Raw genomic sequence first — 14063 nt, 5'->3', positions numbered from 1 at the left:
AATGACAGCTAGGTGTACAAAAGCTACTGAAACGAAAAGTATGAATCAGATAATCTGATCCAGAATTCTGAACTAAGCTATGCCAAATGCTGGCTTCAGATTCGAGAACTTGTATATAAGAAGCATAGTACCTAAGTTCACGTGACTGGATGTTAGAGCGCCCTCTTGCAATTTTAATTCTTCCACCAACTTCCAACTAAAATGTCAATTGAATAATACCAGGTACGTTATCAAGAGCTCCTTGACCCACATATTGTTCATTTGAGCATTTCAAAAACTGCTGGGAAGGAAGTTATTTAAATTCTACTTATGACGGTAGATCAAAAGTATTGGGAGGAGTTGAAACCTTACCAAGAGGGAGTTCCTCCTCACGATCCTGAATCCAATAAAGAACGTTACCTTATTAAGGATGGTAATCGTCGTAAATTTGATATTGAAAGTACCACTAAAAGGTTTGAGCATCTTTTATCATTAAGTGGAATTTTCAGACATTTCATCGAAAGAAGAGCCCAAAAGGATGATAGGTTTAAGAAAGTGTTGGAAGTGTTAGATACTAATGGTGGTAAGAAGAAAAGTGGTAGAGGTGGTGATAAGAGAAGACGTAAAACTGAGAGGGAGGAAGATGCGGAATTGTTGAAAGGTGAAGAAGCAGAAGAAGCAGAAGAAGATGAGATCGATTTTCAATTTACCGAATCACCATCCTTTGTGAAAGGATCCCTAAGGTCTTATCAGATTCAAGGTTTGAACTGGTTAATTTCATTGCATACAAATGGATTAGCAGGTATACTGGCAGACGAAATGGGTCTTGGTAAAACTTTACAAACCATTGCGTTCTTAGGGTATTTAAGATACATTGAAAAGGTACCAGGCCCCTTCTTCATCATTGCACCTAAGTCTACTCTGAATAATTGGATTAGAGAGATCAACCACTGGACTCCTGAATTCAATGCCTTCATCATGCAAGGTACGAAAGAGGAAAGATCAGAGTTGGTCAATAAGAGACTCTTAGCCTGTGATTTTGATATTGTTGTGGCGTCTTATGAAATCACAATTAGAGAGAAGAGCTCTTTCAAGAAAATGGATTGGCAATACGTGATCATAGATGAGGCCCATAGAATTAAAAATGAAGAATCGATGTTATCACAAGTACTTCGAGAATTCTCATCAAGGAACAGGTTGCTAATCACTGGTACTCCTCTACAGAACAACCTACACGAATTATGGGCATTACTAAATTTCTTATTACCTGACATTTTCTCCAATTCTGAGGATTTTGATGAGTGGTTTTCTTCAGAGGGTACGGAAGAGGATCAAGAGAATATCGTTAAACAATTGCACACTGTTTTGCATCCTTTCCTGTTGCGTCGTATCAAAAGTGATGTGGAAAAATCGTTATTGCCCAAGAAAGAGTTAAACGTTTACGTGGGGATGTCTACCATGCAGAAGACATGGTACAAGCAAATTTTGGAGAAGGACTTGGATGCAGTGAATGCATCTGGTGGCCAAAAGGAATCAAAGACGAGATTACTTAACATCGTTATGCAATTGAGGAAATGTTGTAACCATCCATACTTATTTGACGGTGCCGAACCAGGTCCACCATATACTACAGATGAGCATTTGGTTTACAATTCTGCAAAGCTTAAAGTTCTAGATAAGTTGTTAAGAAAGATGAAAGAGCAAGGTTCTCGTGTATTAATCTTCAGTCAAATGTCTAGGTTGCTAGATATTCTAGAGGACTATTGTTTTTTGAGAGAATATGACTACTGCAGAATCGATGGTTCCACAGATCATGAAGACAGAATAAGGTCTATTGATGAATATAACCGCCCTGATTCTAACAAGTTTTTATTTTTGCTAACTACTCGTGCTGGTGGGTTGGGTATCAATTTGACTAGTGCCGATGTGGTGGTCCTGTATGATTCCGATTGGAACCCTCAAGCTGATCTTCAAGCTATGGATAGAGCACATCGTATTGGTCAAAAGAAACAAGTCAAGGTCTTCAGATTCGTCACAGATAATTCAGTCGAAGACAAAATTTTGGAAAGAGCTACTCAAAAGCTAAGATTGGACCAATTGGTTATCCAGCAGAGCAGGACTTCATTACAGAAGCAAAAGAAGGAAAATAAAAATGATTCTAAGGATGCTCTACTTTCGATGATCCAACACGGTGCTGCGGATGTTTTCCAAAGCTCCAGTTCCAGTCATGCAAACACTCCACAACCAGATGGTGAAGATAACAAGGACGGTGACATTGATTTGGATGAAATTTTAGCTTCTTCCGAATCCAAGACCAAGTCTCTAGCTGCCAAGTATTCTGCTTTAGGTCTTGACGACTTGCAAAAATTCAACCAAGATTCTGCCTACGAATGGAACGGCCAAGACTTCAAAAAGAAAATTCAAAAGGACATTATCGATCCTACATGGATTGAGCCCACCAGAAGAGGACGTAAAGCTGCTGATTATTCGATCGATGGATACTACAAGGATGTTCTGCAGACGGGTAAACCAGCTGCACCAGCTCAACCCAAGATGCCAAAACCCCATCCCTTCTACTCTCATCAATTGCAACATCCTCAACTGAAATCACTTTACGAGAAAGAACGTTTCTGGAATGCCAAGAAGGCAGGTTATACGCCCAACATGGACGACGTGAAAAACACCTATGGGGACATCACTGATGAAAAGGAAAAGAATCAGAAATTAGAGATTCTAAAGCTGTCTATTAGTAACGCACAGCCTCTCACTGAAGAAGAGGAAAAGAGTAAAACTGAATGGGAAAGTGAAGGTTTCACTAATTGGAGTAAGACAGAGTTTAGAAAATTCATTACAGCATCGGGGAAATATGGTAGAAATTCTATCCAAGCTATCGCTCTGGAATTAGCACCGGGCAAGACCGTGGATGAAGTACGAGACTATGCTAAGAGTTTTTGGGCTAACATTGAGCGTGTGGAAGATTATGAGAAACACTTGAAATTCATCGAGGGTGAAGAAGAGAAGATCAAGAAGGTCAAACATCAACAAGAGGCACTACGTCGTAAGATGACCCAGTGTACGAACCCATTATTTGATCTAACGTTAAATCATCCACCATCAACAAATAACAAGAGAACGTTCTCCGAAGAGGAGGACCGCTTTATTTTGATAATGCTATTCAAATACGGATTGGACAGGGATGATGTCTACGAGTTGATGCGTGATGAGATTAGAGACTGTCCTCTATTTGAATTCGACTACTATTTCCAAAGCAGAACTCCGGTAGAATTAGCAAGGAGAGCTTACACTTTATTGCAATGTCTGGAGAAGGAATTCAATTCTGGTCTAACGCTAGACGAACAGACCAAGAAACGCCTACAAGAAGAAGATGAAACTGGTAAGAGGACAAGAGAAGAAATGGAGAAAGAGCATGAAGCGGCATCTTCAGAGTCTCAAGTAAAACAAGAACAACAAAAGGACGTTGAAGAGGATGCTACAGCCACGACTGCAGACGCAGCAGATGTTGATTCCTCTGATGTTCCTGCCGCCAGCAACGGAACCAGTGAAGCAGTCAACGACCAAAGCGATGACGCCAACAAGAGAGTAAAACTAGAGTAGTTGGAAACAAAACAAAACAAAAAAACAAACAAAAACTGCAATTAAATTAGTTAACTTTAAATACTCAACTTCAACATTAAATTGTAAGAATTATTAATATGATTCCTATCTTCATCAATTATTATTATGATAGTTCATTTGCCTAACAATTCCTTTACCTTAGGTTCAATAGAGCTAGGCTTAGTCAAGGAAGAGAACCTCTCCACAACTTTACCTTGCTTATCAATTAGGAATTTTTCAAAATTCCATTTGATACGGGTCATTCCCAAAGTACCGGACTTCTGGCTCTTGAGGAACTCATAAACAGGATCAACGTTCTTACCGTTGACATCGATCTTCTTCATAATTGGGAAAGTCACACCGTAGTTCAACTTGCAAAATTCACCGATTTGCTCATCTGAACCTGGTTCTTGACTTAGAAATTGGTTACAAGGGAATCCCAAAATGACTAAGCCTTCATCCTTGTACTTTTTGTAAAGTTCCTCTAATCCAGCATACTGAGGTGTGAAACCACACTTAGATGCTACATTAACGATTATGACAACTTTACCTTCCAACTGCTTGAAGGAGAATGGTTTCCCAGTCTTGTCCAATGGCTCCAAACCGTAAAACTTAGATGCTGCTGAAGACATCGCTCTTATTGAATTATTTGTAGATGGCCTAAGCGATTCAACTATACTAGACTTTGATGTGAATGAAGTTTTAGAACTTATACTACGCAACACCCTGAAATAAGGACTAGGGGAGAGAGCTAACATCTTATACCTAAAGATACCGCTTGTGTCGCACCTTCTTATACACGGCAACTTGGCGTATGTTTTCTATGTAAGGAAGAAGGACTGAATCGCAATCGGAGTCCGCTGACTAAGATGGGCTGATCGACGCCAAGTAGACTGCGACAATCAATGCATTGCATCATACGTATTTATTTTATCTTAGACCTTAGGAGCCTGTTGATGAGCACTGATGACTGACATACACTTGAATTCATTGGAATAAGTAGCTCTCCATAGACGCACCTTACCATCATCACCCGCACTGCTTAGAATGGTACCCGTAAGATTCCAAGATACTGACCAAACCTCACCGTCATGGTCATCATGTTCACTTATCAGTTCTACTTGCAAAGGCGAATGTGATTTGAAAGGTCTCTTTGTTTGCTCTTGTGCAACGTTACTACCACCACCAGTGCTCTCATTATCATTTTGTTCATCATCAAGAACAGATCCATTACTATTATTACTCTTGGAACCCGCTCTTTCTGTCAATTTAAAAATGCGTACTTTACCATCTTTGCAACCTGTAGCCACTAATTGGTACCATCTACCAATCGAAGGTGCCCAACTTACACTTCTTATAAGACCACCATGGCCTTCTAGTTTAGCAACAACGTGCAACTGATTATCCTTTTCCCTTTGGTATATCAGTGCTTGATCCAATGCACAGACAGCTAATTTCTCTGTGGAAAATCTTGAAGGACACCATGATAAGCAAAAATCTGACTGTAAATGGCTTGCAGGTGCTACCGGTAGTACATTAATTTCTGAAGTCATAGTCCATGATCTTAAATCCGAAGGTTCTAAGGCATCGTAGACTCTTAGCACACCATCGTTACCGATGGTGGCCAATTTGAGACCTAAATGCGGAGGTGCAAACTTGACATCATATAGGGAACCCTTGGAATCATTTAACGTTGCCAACTTGGTCCAACGACGCCCTAAACCTTCTTTTTCATCAGGGTTCTCTTCCCATAGTCTTACTGTCTTATCGTAAGAGGCAGATGCGATAATACGTCCATATTCTGGGCTTGCCCAATCTAAAGAGACTATACTACTATCATGGCCCCTCCACGAATCACTCAATTGCCATTCTCCAGTCTCCTTGTCCAATCTAAACACTTTGATATGTTGGTCTGATGAGCAACTAGCAACATGCCTGCCGTAAAAATCGTATGCCACATCGTGAATCAAATCCTCATGTCCACTATCGAAAGGTCTCATATCGTTTCTAAGTTCTCCTTTTGCTACCTTTCTTACCTATGTATTCTTGTATGTTTAAGTGTTGATGAAATTTGTTTATGTTAGACTAACTTCAAGCCAACATAACTACAAAAGCTAACAAAAGTTAGGATGTCATCGTTCCGATATCTGGTGCCATTGACCACTATCCTATTGATATGCTGCTCTAAGCAGCATTCTGCCATCCTATATGCATCAACTTTCTCGTTGTTTGGTTACATAGCTGCCAACTGGATGATCCCCAGGGTCGGTAATGCATTCATTAAAATTGGATTATTTGGTAAAGATATGAGCAAGCCTGGCAGACCTGTTATCCCTGAGAGTGTTGGTGCTATTTCTGCAGGTATCTATATTTTGGTAATGCTCCTATGTATCCCCTTCATGTTCTACAAATACATGGTTACTGCAACTTCTGGTGGAGGTTATCGTGATATTTCAGTAGTTGAAGCCGGTGAACAGCCAACAAGTTTTTTCCCACATGACAAATTGTCAGAGTATCTGAGTAGTATTCTTTGCCTCGAGTCAACGATTTTGTTGGGTGTGGCAGACGATTTATTCGACTTACGCTGGAGACACAAATTCTTTTTACCTTCCATTGGAGCTATACCACTATTAATCGTCTACTATGTGGATTTTGGCGCTACACATGTACTTGTTCCAGGATTCCTACAAAATTGGGTTCAAATCCCATTAATTGATTTAGGTGCTTTTTATTACGTTTACATGGGGGCCATGACAATCTTTTGTCCCAACGCTATTAACATTCTGGCAGGTGTCAACGGATTAGAAGTTGGTCAAAGCATTGTATTGAGTCTCCTAGCGTTGATCAATGATGGTATTTATATGACGTTGGGACATCCAAACACTTGGGAAAACCATAGATTCTCTGCAATGTTAATCCTACCATTCTTATGGGTGTCTATGGCACTTTACAATTGGAATCGCTGGCCCGCTAAAGTGTTTGTTGGTGACACTTACTGCTACTTTGCAGGCATGGTATTTGCAGTTGTGGGCATATTAGGGCATTTCTCAAAGACGATGTTATTGTTATTCTTACCACAGATCGTCAACTTCCTATATTCAGTACCACAATTATTCCACATCGTCCCTTGTCCCAGACATAGATTGCCACGTTTCAACGAAAAAGATGGACTACTATACCCAAGTAGAGCTAATTTGCAAGAAACTCCCGCCAAAGGATTTTTCATCCCCATATTAAAATTACTCAACTTTTTCAAACTGATAGATTTAGAATACGATGACAAGGGTCAATTGGTTAGTTGCACCAATATGACATTGATAAATCTAACCTTAGTATGGTTTGGTCCCAGAAGAGAGGATAAATTATGTCGTCTAATTCTAAGATTGCAATTCGGAGTGGGGATTTTGGCATTAATCGCTAGACATGCATTGGGTAAAGTACTATTTGGTCACGATAATCTGTGGACCATTGACTAATTGATTGACTAATTGATTTATTGAATAATAAACAAATACTATACATGGACAATTAAGCTTGGAAGAATTCTTCCCTCGCTTTCAAAAGCTTTTGGACCCAGCTCTGAATTTCTTGAGTCTTAACACTATTAACAGCACTCCAAAATTGTTTTAATTTTGTAGAATCGTTTAATCTTTTTTCGTATTCGAAACATTGGACTAGCATCTCATATTTGTCAATGTCCTTGACGTACCGAGCTTCCAAAGAACCAACATGCTCATATGCCGACCAATCATCCATAATCTCTTTAGCGGCATCTTTGTTATAATGCTGGATAAATTCGTTACATAGAAACTGAATGGTATCCCATTCACGGCGATGCTTCTCTTCTTTAGTAACTGGATCAAAAGGCGTGATGTCCCCAACTAGTGATTCCGCCATATCATGAACCAACGCGATTCTAACACATTTATCCTTATTGACTTGTGGATCTTTGATTAACATCGACATGATTGACATCCTGTACATATGATCTGCGATGCTCTCACAGTCGTTGATGTCATGATCTAACCAACCAGTTCTCTTCTGTATTTTCAAACGACTGATAATCTGATAAAACGCTAATGGATCATTAGCATTCACCATTGATTGTTGAACATCCTGAGGGAGATGATCCTTTGGGTTCCAGTTTGAGCTCATTCGATCGTTGATTTCGTGAGAATTGTGACATAAAAACAAGAAAGATGGCTTCGAGATATAAGAATCTATATGCGGTTAAACCAAGAGGCTTCATGCATCGGAAACATCGGAGTATGAAATCGAAATAAATATCAAAAAACGTAAAGGATTAATCTACACAGTTACGTAAAATTAAGCAATCAACTCAATGACACCACCAGCAGCCTTGATCTTTTCTTCAGCCAATTTGGAAACAAATCTAGCCTTGACGATCACTGGAACTTGTGGGATTCTACCTTTACCCAAGACCTTACCGTAACCAGCAGCCAAAGTGTCAATAACTGGAGCAGCAGACTTAGAGGAAGCCTTCAAGTAGTGTTCTCTCTTTTCGTCAGACAACAAAGTCCACAACTTGTCCAAGTTTAGAACTGGCTTCCAGAAGTGGTTTGGTTGCTTACGGAAGTATCTCATACCAACTTTACCGAAGTAACCTGGATGGTACTTATCCAAGTTGGTTCTGTGGTGGTGTTGACCACCAGCCATACCCTTACCACCAGGGTGCTTTCTGTGCTTACCGACACGACCGTGACCGGCTATATTGAATAGTTAGTAACATAATTCAAAAAAAAATCTATACTGGGCCTCTGTGTCAATTGAGAAGACGAGTGATTCGTAACGAATCCTATCTGCAGGGAGGATAATGCTTAAGCTCGCTAGCAAGCATAAGCACATCTATTCAAGAACTCATTTAAGAGTTCCATATCAGCAGACTCGTCCTCTCATGACACAGATCACGTCTTGGTTCTTTCGTTCCCTCCCTCGGAACTACATACCTGAGATGTGACCTCTGTGCTTTCTAGTCTGAGTGAATCTGGTAGGCATTTTTGGTCTACTTCGTCTATGTCGGCTATTAGAGGAAAGTTTAGTTATGTTAGCCTCATCTCTTTTATTCTGGTGGAAAGCCGTGAAATTTTTGGCAATTCGGGTTGAGAAGTTGCGTCGCATTGGTCCCGAAAAATTTCGGCGAGAAAAACCGTTTCCGGTATAGTAGAAAAATTTCAAGGTGTAAGGATGCAGAGGAGGTACGGGTGTTAGTATAACAGTCACACTTTACAAATGACATGTGATATAGGACAGCGAATAGAGAGCCTTTATCAGAAGCATTAGAAGGCCCTTTAGCACTACTATATGCACAATTAATCTCTAATAAGAGTTTCAGTCTCTTTTGGTGTATATGTATCACATGATATGCACGTGACCTAATACTTAACAAGAATTTGAAGAAGATGTACTTTGTCTAGCTCCGTTAGCAGTGCCATATCTACATCAGACCTTTCCCCAATCTTCCAACAGCACAGCGGCAATAATTACACAAGTATCACGTGACATACCCTATCCCCTGAATAAAATCTTAATCTGTAGCTGTTCTGATTCTTGTTGAGACCAGCATACCAATCCCAGCGGTTCCATTAGTACCTCCTACCTCTTGATATCTCTCCTTCTATTTCTACATATTTATGTTTTCGTGATTAAGCTTTGAAGGGATAAGCATGTGATGGAAACATTTATATATAAAGACACTTGATCAAACAACCAGTTCAGACCCTGCTGAGACCTCTAAAAGGGCTGCTTCATCGTTGAAAGGTTATCCAGGTTTCAATGTCAGAGGCTCAAAGATTACTAGGAAACTCTAATAACAAGAAATCCCAGGGTTTAACACGTATCCTAGTGTTTGCAACATTGGTTACATGTCTGGGATCAGTGCAGTTTGGATACCATACAGCGGAATTAAATGCACCACAATCAGTTTTAACGTGTTCTGAATTTAAAATCCCCACAGAGGGTTTATCTTACGATGATACTTGGTTAGGTAAGCATGGAATGAAACAATGTATCCCCCTAAATGATATGCAATTCGGTGTTGTCACGGCAGTATTTTGCATTGGCGGTCTACTAGGCTCGTTCTTTGCTGGTCCATTAGCTGATATGTTTGGTCGTAAGAAGGCTAGTTTAATCGCTAGTGTTTTGGGTCTATTTGGCTCTTTGGTTCTTTTTGGTAGTAACTCGTATGCGGCATTGCTTGTTGGTAGAGTTATCGTGGGCCTTGCTAGTGGTGTTTACGTGGTTATTACCTCCCTTTTCATCAACGAAATATGTCCCATAGAGTTGAAGGGCGCATTTGGATCTATGAATCAATTATCGATCAATTCTGGTATTCTATTGACACAGACCCTTGCGTTGAAATTGGCTGATACTTACCGTTGGAGATGGCTTATGTTCGCAGCAGGCATTGCTTCAGTGATTAATTTCTTTTTATGGCTACTCATAGATGAATCTCCCCGTTGGTTACTCTCCAAGGGCCATGTTTCTGCTGCCATCAAGTCTCTCGAGAAATTACGTGGTGGGAACCATGAATTGGCTAAACAAGAAGTTCAATCTTGGGAAAACGAATTGGGCGGCGTAGCTGATGGCGCAGCGGAAGCATACACATCAGCTAAACCACCATCACCTTGGGAGTACGTCAAGAATTCTATTTATTCTAAACCACGTACTGCTATCGCTGTCATTCTCATTGGTCAACAGTTCTGTGGTATCAATTCTATCATCCTATATGGTGTTAAGGTTATTAGCCAATTACTACCAGACCACGCTATTCAAATCAACTTTGCGATTTCGATAATTAACGTCGTAATGACATTTGTGGCCTCTTTGATCATCGATCGTCTAGGCCGTAAACCATTGCTAATGGGGTCGGCTGCTGTCATGGGTATTGCTGCATTGGCGATCAGCATCGGAATAAAGGCATCGATGGCTGTTCTACTGGTTTCTTCTACTCTAATCTATATCACATCTTTTGCCCTAGGTTTGGGACCCATCCCCTTGCTAATCATTGGTGAATTATCTGCACCCACGGATGCTGCAACTGCTCAAAGCTTTGGTACAGTTTGTAATTGGGTAGGCACCTTTGTCATCGCATTTGCTTTCCCTATCTTACACGATATACTTGGTGGGTATGTCTACATGATTTTCACTTTCGTGGCATTAGCATTTGTTTCATGGGTCTACAAACACGTACCGGAAACCAAGGGCAAGGACTCTTACGAACACGTTTGGAGCGGTTATTAAGATGCGTTGTGATATGTTGTGCATGTTACGTATTATGTATGCAGATGCGTATCTTTTTTGATTATGCGCTCTCGGAATTTTCTTTTCAGCCGCACGGCTGATGGGCAATTATTCATTACAGACATAAATTGGAACGTTATATGAGCTAGGAAAACCAGGAACAACAGGAATACCAATCAATACTTTATCTTCTTTCTCTTGCAATCTCATACTACTTGGAAGCTGTTTATGTATTGAGATCTATAAGTTTCGCTTCCTTCAATCATCACGTGTAGCGTGTCCTTGTAGATGCATAGCACTTCATTACCTTTAAGGAATTGACTACGTCTGTTCAATAGTCGCATGGTAACGCGAGTCAGGGGAACTCAAAGATCGAAGTTAATGCAAGGTTATGATCAACGTTTTATTGTATAAAAGATATAATTTTATATGATAGAGCTTACAGGATGGTCAAGAGACGGAGTTGAACTGTCTCTGTGAGTTAAGAACTCGTCTCGGTAATGGCAATAAATTCCATCAAAGGGAGGACTTTTACTGGATGTTGGGCCTGCAGGCTTAAGAAGAGAAGATGCGATGAACGTAGGCCTCAATGCACTCTATGTGCGAAGCATAATGATAGTTGTTGTTACGATGTTAAACTTGTATGGTTAGACGAGAATCTTCATAAAGTAGTTCGTGGCAAGTATAAGACTCGGGCTCAGTTGCTGGGCGATAGATATCATCGCAGGATGTCAAAGGAAGATTTAAAGAGTTTGGTTCGTGGGGGGATTTCGCCAGTTAGCGAAATAGATGAAATAGAAGCCAGTCGCAGCAGCAGTATTAGCAGTAATAGCAGTGGCAGCAGTAGTAGTAGCAGCTGCGGTGGGTATAGCAACAGCGGTAGTCATAATAGTGGTGATAATAAGAATGACGGTGGTTCGTTTACTGTCAGTGTGAGAAGATTAAAGATTTACAATAACGCTGTGGCATCCGTTTATGGTAGGATAGGTAATAGAAACTACAACCAGCGTCATGTCAATCAAGTTCTTGATAGAATGCTAAACCATTTGGAGGCAGCCGGTCCTCGCAGAGAGGCTAAGGAGGGCCCATTTACATTATTCGGTGCTAGTTTGAATTCGAAAAAAGATATACATTTACCATCACCTCTAGAGCCGTTGCCCTTGTCACCAACTACCAAGACGTCGGAGTATGTGAGCCATTGGATTGATCAGGAGCTTACTGCATTGTTATGGTTACAACAGCAGGATCCTGTTCTATCTAATTATCAATTCAGACAGTGGTATTTGGAGCACATCAGACAAACAGTTTCGATAGAATTCTGTCAAAGCATACAGGAGTCATTTACACCAAGTTTCCTCAAGACTTATTTCCCACAGTGGTTCCCCATAGCATTAACAATCCTAATAGCATCTCAAGGTTATACAATGGAGTTGGAATCAGAGTTGGAGGCGTGGGTCTTAGAACAGAAAACGTTACAAATGTTTATGTTACCTGCAGTTTCTATGGCAGCATTTCACTCGCAGTCGTATCCAATTCTTTGTCATTGTAACAACTTACTCAGTGGTTGTTCGCAATGGCCCGAAGCCCAATTGCTGGAATTGTACGTTACTAGTAAACTCGTCGACCAATGGGAAGATAAGATCATGCAACAGCTATGTGGATGCCAGGATGCTTCACAATCATGTTCACAACTGAAGTTTTGGCAAGCACAGTTGGAGAAGTTTCGCTCTGTACCGATTTAATGTATGATTTGGCAATTTTAGGAGTTATAAATCTACATTCTTGCATAGATAGATATACGAATGGATAACGAGCTAAAAAATTTCAGTTTAAATTAACTAACGTGGGCATTAGCCAAAGTAGCCACTTTGAAAGAATCACCCTTGGCGTTAGTCAATTTCTTTATAGAACCATCTTCATCCTTGTAGGCGACTTCCAATTCGGAAGTAGTAGTGAAGTTGGGTTGGATTTGTTCCCAAATCTTCTTCTTTGGGTTCATTTGAGCCTTTGGAGCATCAGATTGGTAGTTTTCGAAGAACAATTTGTCACCTGCTTGAGAGCCTGCTGGTGGTTGAACCAATTCCACTTTGGTTTCAGTGGATCCACAAAGAACCATACCTTGGGACTTGATACCTCTCATGTTAACTGGTTTCAAATTACAAACCACAACCACATGACGTTGTTGCATGTCTTCCAATTTAACATGTTTGACCAAACCGGAACAAATGGTCCTTGGACCTTCTTCATCACCACAATCAATGGTAGAGACGTAAAGAGCGTCTGCATCAGGATGCTTAACAGCTTTTTGAATGAATCCTACACGCAAGTCAACAACAGATGGTTTAGGCTTTTCAGAAGCTTGTGCTTGGTTTTGTTGTGGTTGTTTGGCTGCAGCTGCCTTCTTAGCTTCCTTCTTGGCCTTAGCCTCCTCTCTAAGTTTCTTTAGGGTTTCTTCATCAGGCTTACCCTTTGGTTTATTCTCTTTATCAGCATTCTTCTTATCATCCTTCTTTTCGGATGCACCTGCTGCTGGGGCCTTAGCATCAGTCTTCTTCTTCTTTTCAATAACTTCACGGGGTAACTCTAGATCGTAGTTCAACTTCAATTGATCATCCTCAGGAATTTGTAGCAATCTTTGTAGGTAATCTAACCATCTCAACACATGTCTTTGCTTGGCATAGTTGCCCTTCACGTCTTTACTACTGAAGATCGATTCTTTAATTAGAGGGAAAACTACTTCAAAAAGTTGAACATCGATCAAAGTTGGTTGATAAGTTGCCAAAGCAAAGGTGTTATCCCTTAATTGTAGGTTCAATTCACCCAATTGTTCTTGGGTACGTCCAGTCTTTAAAACTGATTCCCATTGAGCAGCAAACGCCTGTTGTTCCTTGGAAAGTTCAGGTTTCTCAAGAGAAAGATTTTGAAATTTATTAACAAGCTCAGACATTGTCAAAAGTGATTAGGTATTCGATATTGAGCAGATCTATCTCAGTATTAGTGTGCTCATCACTCGTCTTTTGAAATTTTTTTTCATGTTAAGGCATGTTGAAGAAATATTCGAAATCCAGTCACGTGTATTGTATGAGATGGACAATAATACCGATTTTAGCGCTGAAGGTGGTTAAATTATGTGGAATAGCGGCTACATTACGATTCTACTAGTCCTGGTTTGCTTACAGGAGTTCTCTAGTATCAAATTCTGTCTATAA

General features: G+C 40.3%; 9 protein-coding genes across 9 annotated transcripts; 4 read left to right on the top strand and 5 right to left on the bottom strand.

Annotated features, from left to right (window-relative positions):
* Positions 1–309: 309 nt before the first annotated feature.
* Positions 310–3594, top strand: ISW1 (chromatin-remodeling ATPase ISW1; the record flags this gene model as incomplete). The annotated part of the gene is made up of 1 exon (XM_002498880.1): positions 310–3594. One exon carries the CDS (start codon positions 310–312, stop codon positions 3592–3594), a length of 3285 nt encoding a protein of 1094 aa, XP_002498925.1.
* Positions 3595–3728: 134 nt separating this feature from the next.
* Positions 3729–4352, bottom strand: GPX2 (glutathione peroxidase GPX2; the record flags this gene model as incomplete). The annotated part of the gene is made up of 1 exon (XM_002498879.1): positions 3729–4352. The coding sequence occupies one exon, from the start codon at positions 4350–4352 to the stop codon at positions 3729–3731; it is 624 nt and encodes a 207-aa protein (XP_002498924.1).
* A 177-nt stretch (positions 4353–4529) lies between these two features.
* Positions 4530–5594, bottom strand: SEH1 (Seh1p; the record flags this gene model as incomplete). Its single annotated transcript, XM_002498878.1, has 1 exon — positions 4530–5594. One exon carries the CDS (start codon positions 5592–5594, stop codon positions 4530–4532), a length of 1065 nt encoding a protein of 354 aa, XP_002498923.1.
* A 129-nt stretch (positions 5595–5723) lies between these two features.
* ALG7 (UDP-N-acetylglucosamine--dolichyl-phosphate N-acetylglucosaminephosphotransferase) lies at positions 5724–7070 on the top strand (the record flags this gene model as incomplete). Its single annotated transcript, XM_002498877.1, has 1 exon — positions 5724–7070. One exon carries the CDS (start codon positions 5724–5726, stop codon positions 7068–7070), a length of 1347 nt encoding a protein of 448 aa, XP_002498922.1.
* Positions 7071–7122: 52 nt separating this feature from the next.
* Positions 7123–7749, bottom strand: ZYRO0G21692g (HD domain-containing protein; the record flags this gene model as incomplete). The annotated part of the gene is made up of 1 exon (XM_002498876.1): positions 7123–7749. One exon carries the CDS (start codon positions 7747–7749, stop codon positions 7123–7125), a length of 627 nt encoding a protein of 208 aa, XP_002498921.1.
* Positions 7750–7920: 171 nt separating this feature from the next.
* On the bottom strand, positions 7921–8610 carry RPL28 (60S ribosomal protein uL15; the record flags this gene model as incomplete). The annotated part of the gene is made up of 2 exons (XM_002498875.1): positions 7921–8321; positions 8562–8610. The coding sequence occupies 2 exons, from the start codon at positions 8608–8610 to the stop codon at positions 7921–7923; spliced, it is 450 nt and encodes a 149-aa protein (XP_002498920.1).
* Positions 8611–9387: 777 nt separating this feature from the next.
* Positions 9388–10854, top strand: ZYRO0G21648g (uncharacterized protein; the record flags this gene model as incomplete). The annotated part of the gene is made up of 1 exon (XM_002498874.1): positions 9388–10854. One exon carries the CDS (start codon positions 9388–9390, stop codon positions 10852–10854), a length of 1467 nt encoding a protein of 488 aa, XP_002498919.1.
* Positions 10855–11354: 500 nt separating this feature from the next.
* Positions 11355–12596, top strand: THI2 (Thi2p; the record flags this gene model as incomplete). The annotated part of the gene is made up of 1 exon (XM_002498873.1): positions 11355–12596. One exon carries the CDS (start codon positions 11355–11357, stop codon positions 12594–12596), a length of 1242 nt encoding a protein of 413 aa, XP_002498918.1.
* A 92-nt stretch (positions 12597–12688) lies between these two features.
* ARC1 (Arc1p) lies at positions 12689–13801 on the bottom strand (the record flags this gene model as incomplete). Its single annotated transcript, XM_002498872.1, has 1 exon — positions 12689–13801. One exon carries the CDS (start codon positions 13799–13801, stop codon positions 12689–12691), a length of 1113 nt encoding a protein of 370 aa, XP_002498917.1.
* Between the last annotated feature and the right edge of the window lie 262 nt (positions 13802–14063).

Source organism: Zygosaccharomyces rouxii, assembly GCF_000026365.1.
Source record: "Zygosaccharomyces rouxii strain CBS732 chromosome G complete sequence".
NCBI lineage: Eukaryota > Fungi > Ascomycota > Saccharomycetes > Saccharomycetales > Saccharomycetaceae > Zygosaccharomyces > Zygosaccharomyces rouxii.
This window is presented reverse-complemented; position numbering and strand designations above follow the sequence as displayed.